Raw genomic sequence first — 3,426 nt, 5'->3', positions numbered from 1 at the left:
CACCGATTATATGTATATAGCTTACGTCATTAACATCTCTTGCATTATCATATGAAAACGAGACAAACTGGAAGTGAGCTGTAAATTTAAATTCACGCAGCGAGCCTCTAAATCTCGACCAATCGCGATAAGTCGGTTCGATTTAGTTCGACCGTGTGCGCAAAAACAACAACCACATCTCGCGCGCCTCCACTTTTCGCGAGTAGTCGATATATTGCGGAACGTGTGGATCGACCTCTCGAAAGTGAGAGGACGCCGTCTGCCGTCGCGATTGTCTCGAATATGTACACAACTCGATTGCCCTCGGTCGATAAGGGAGGCGAGGCGAACAGGTGACGACATCGTTGTCATACTCGTGATTTCATAACACGCCATTTTCTTTGTGTGAAGCGCTGGAGCGCGGAGGTGTTTTCGCAGGCAGTGTTCCCTTGTGTTGACGAGTTCCCCCAGGTAACGTGCCCCCGCCTCGCCCTGACGTCCCTCCGCGGCTCTCGCGGAAGACGCGTAGCAACTGCGACGTGGATCTCGCGTCCGCCCATCCTCGCGGACACGGTCGCGCCGAGTATCCCGAGGTGGACCGAGTATCCTGAGGCCCCCCTGCATGTGACAGATTTCGTCGGAGGCGTCGAACGTACGGATTTCGCTCGCATCGGGACGTATCTCGCTCGCGCTATCTCGTCGTCCGTCGCATCTCGAATGTTCCCCGAAGCCGCGGATCTCGAGAGTGTCGATCATTGGTGATCATGCCAGATACCTCGCGTTCGAACGTTCTTCTCTCGCGAAGAAAGTCGCTCGTTTTCTCTCTCGCTCTTTTTTTTTTTCGCGAGCGTGTTGCACATACGTCATTGTCACTCGGAGTCTTTTCATCATTAACGTTGTTAGATGATTCATTTAATCGAGCATTCCTCCCAGACAAACGTTAAGCCTTCGTGCGATAACAATTGGTGACTTTTGATTCGGTACACATGATAAATTTATGTAAATAGTTGTAAGAGCATGGATGGAATGTAATATCAAAAGCCGATCTCTCGCTCGTATTTACAGGTCAGACAACAACACCTGATATTTAGTTTTCATTGTTTGAAAAATTTTTGCTTTATATGTAATATAATGAAACTTTTGAAAAGTTATTTTAATGTTATAGCAATAATATTATCTAAATAATTATAAATTGAATTTTACAAAATTGTGGCAAATTTAATTTTTACAAATATAACTTGTAGAATATTATTTTTCTTGATTTAAAGCAATAAAATTTAAATTTTTAGATTTGTTTGTAAAGATTGGTTAATATTACATTTTTTATATTCAAATTGCTCTAATCTTTTAATTTCCTAAAAAATTTATGGAGTAAGATACCTATAATTTTTATTATATATTCATATAAAAACAAAATATTAAAAAGAATAGATTATATGTCTTACTTGTACTTGTTACACAAATAAACAAATTTTTATATAGAATATTTAATATTTCAACTCAACTTTTTTTTATAGACAAGAATTTGAAAGATTCATATCGAAAATTTACATTCATATAAATTTTATGGAATGACACTCATTAAAAAAAGTATTTGCTTCTATATTTTTTTATTATAAATTGTCACATTTTGATGTTAAAGAAGAATTATATTAAAATATTATAAGAATGCTATTTGTTATCAGGATATGATAAGGAAGTTATATATATTAGGCATAAAATGGTTTCTATTTTTAAATTGTACACTGACCTTTGCTTCAAATGTTTATTCATGCAAGAATTAATTTCTAATACTTTTATATTTTTCAGCAAGTATGGCATCTCGCAAGAAAGTGTTGCTGAAAGTAATTATCCTTGGGGATTCGGGAGTTGGAAAAACTTCTTTAATGAATCAATATGTCAATAAGAAGTTTAGTAACCAATATAAAGCGACAATAGGAGCAGACTTTTTGACTAAGGAAGTAATGGTGGAGGATAGAATAGTCACTATGCAGGTAAACCTCATGTTTAATTTAATTCTTTTAACAAATTGTCAGTATACCTTGTATTTCTAACGGAATTGTCTTAGATTTGGGATACTGCTGGACAAGAGAGGTTTCAATCGTTAGGAGTGGCTTTTTATAGAGGCGCAGACTGTTGTGTACTGGTATTTGATGTATCAGCACCAACTAGCTTCAAATCTCTAGATTCATGGAGGGATGAATTTTTAATTCAAGCCTCGCCTCGAGATCCAGATAACTTTCCGTTTGTCGTGCTCGGGAATAAAGTAGATCTTGAATCAAGAGCAGTGAGTAAAATAATTTTTAAATCTTCAACAGAATTCTAAATAGTTTTGTACAATTTTTAATGAATATGCAAATATAAATACTACATATTTAAAATCTAATACTTCAATTTAATTTAATTGTTGCAATTTATTATTTCCTACATTTTGTCTGTATCTTTTGTTTTAGGTCTCAAGCAAGAGAGCACAACAGTGGTGTCAATCTAAGAACAATATTCCATATTTTGAAACTAGTGCAAAAGAGGCTATTAATGTCGAGCAAGCTTTCCAAACGATAGCTAAGAATGCTTTAGCTCAAGAAAGTGAAGTGAGTATATTAGAGGCACAGAGTTTCTTCTCGATCCACATATCTATCTCAATTATTTTTATATCTTTGTGAATTTTAGGTCGAACTTTACAATGAATTCCCGGATCAAATCAAATTGACCAACGACCAAAGAAGCAATGGTAGAGGTGATTCATGTGCTTGCTAGGTCTTGGAACAGTGGTAATATCTCAAATGACTAATAAAGAATGCACAGGTCGGATACACTCACATCACCTGCGGCATAAAGAACGCGGAGAATATATTGCGATGAGCTTTATGTGTGCAGGAAGTCATGAAATTTCTTTCTTTATCTCAACGTATTATTGTACAATCTTCCTCTGTGTCCATAAAACAAAAAAAAAAACATCTCAATATAATTCTTAAAATAATTTTGTTGAAACAGTCACATTAGTGCACGATAAAAAAATAACGAGTTAAATTTATACATAAAGGAAATATGTACAAACTATCTCGATATATGCATACATATAATTGTTTTTATAAACGTGTGTGGGAGTAAGATACATTTATCCGACTTCCTGACCTCTGAAATATCGCAATTTTGAATTATGTACTCCCGCTGGACTTGACTTGTCATATGTAAGTCCTTTATGTTATTCTTTAAGTCAAGGATTTGCATCTCGTTTTTTAAGTATTGTAATGTAATATGCTCTCTTATCGGGTATGGCGAACATATGAACTCTATTTTTTCTCTATTTTTTTATCTTAATAGTTTATTGCGGATTAATTTTCACCGAAAGAGCTTGAGATTTCCAAACAATAGGAGTCATTGTTGCACCAGAGAAGATAATATAATAGATTGGGAACACAGATGGCAGTACACTGTTAGTAAATT

At 35.4% G+C, this 3,426-nt stretch overlaps 1 protein-coding gene across 1 annotated transcript; it reads left to right on the top strand.

Annotated features, from left to right (window-relative positions):
* The first annotated feature begins 371 nt into the window (after positions 1-371).
* Rab7 (RAS oncogene family member Rab7) lies at positions 372-3,167 on the top strand. The gene is made up of 5 exons (XM_018542863.1): positions 372-450; positions 1,789-1,973; positions 2,048-2,266; positions 2,433-2,570; positions 2,650-3,167. Exons 2-5 carry the CDS (start codon positions 1,794-1,796, stop codon positions 2,734-2,736), a joined length of 624 nt encoding a protein of 207 aa, XP_018398365.1. The 5' UTR covers positions 372-450; positions 1,789-1,793; the 3' UTR covers positions 2,737-3,167.
* The last annotated feature ends 259 nt before the right edge of the window (positions 3,168-3,426 follow it).

Source organism: Cyphomyrmex costatus, unplaced genomic scaffold (genome assembly GCF_001594065.2).
Source record: "Cyphomyrmex costatus isolate MS0001 unplaced genomic scaffold, Ccosl1.0 scaffold35, whole genome shotgun sequence".
NCBI classification, from domain to species: Eukaryota; Metazoa; Arthropoda; class Insecta; order Hymenoptera; family Formicidae; genus Cyphomyrmex; species Cyphomyrmex costatus.
This window is presented reverse-complemented; position numbering and strand designations above follow the sequence as displayed.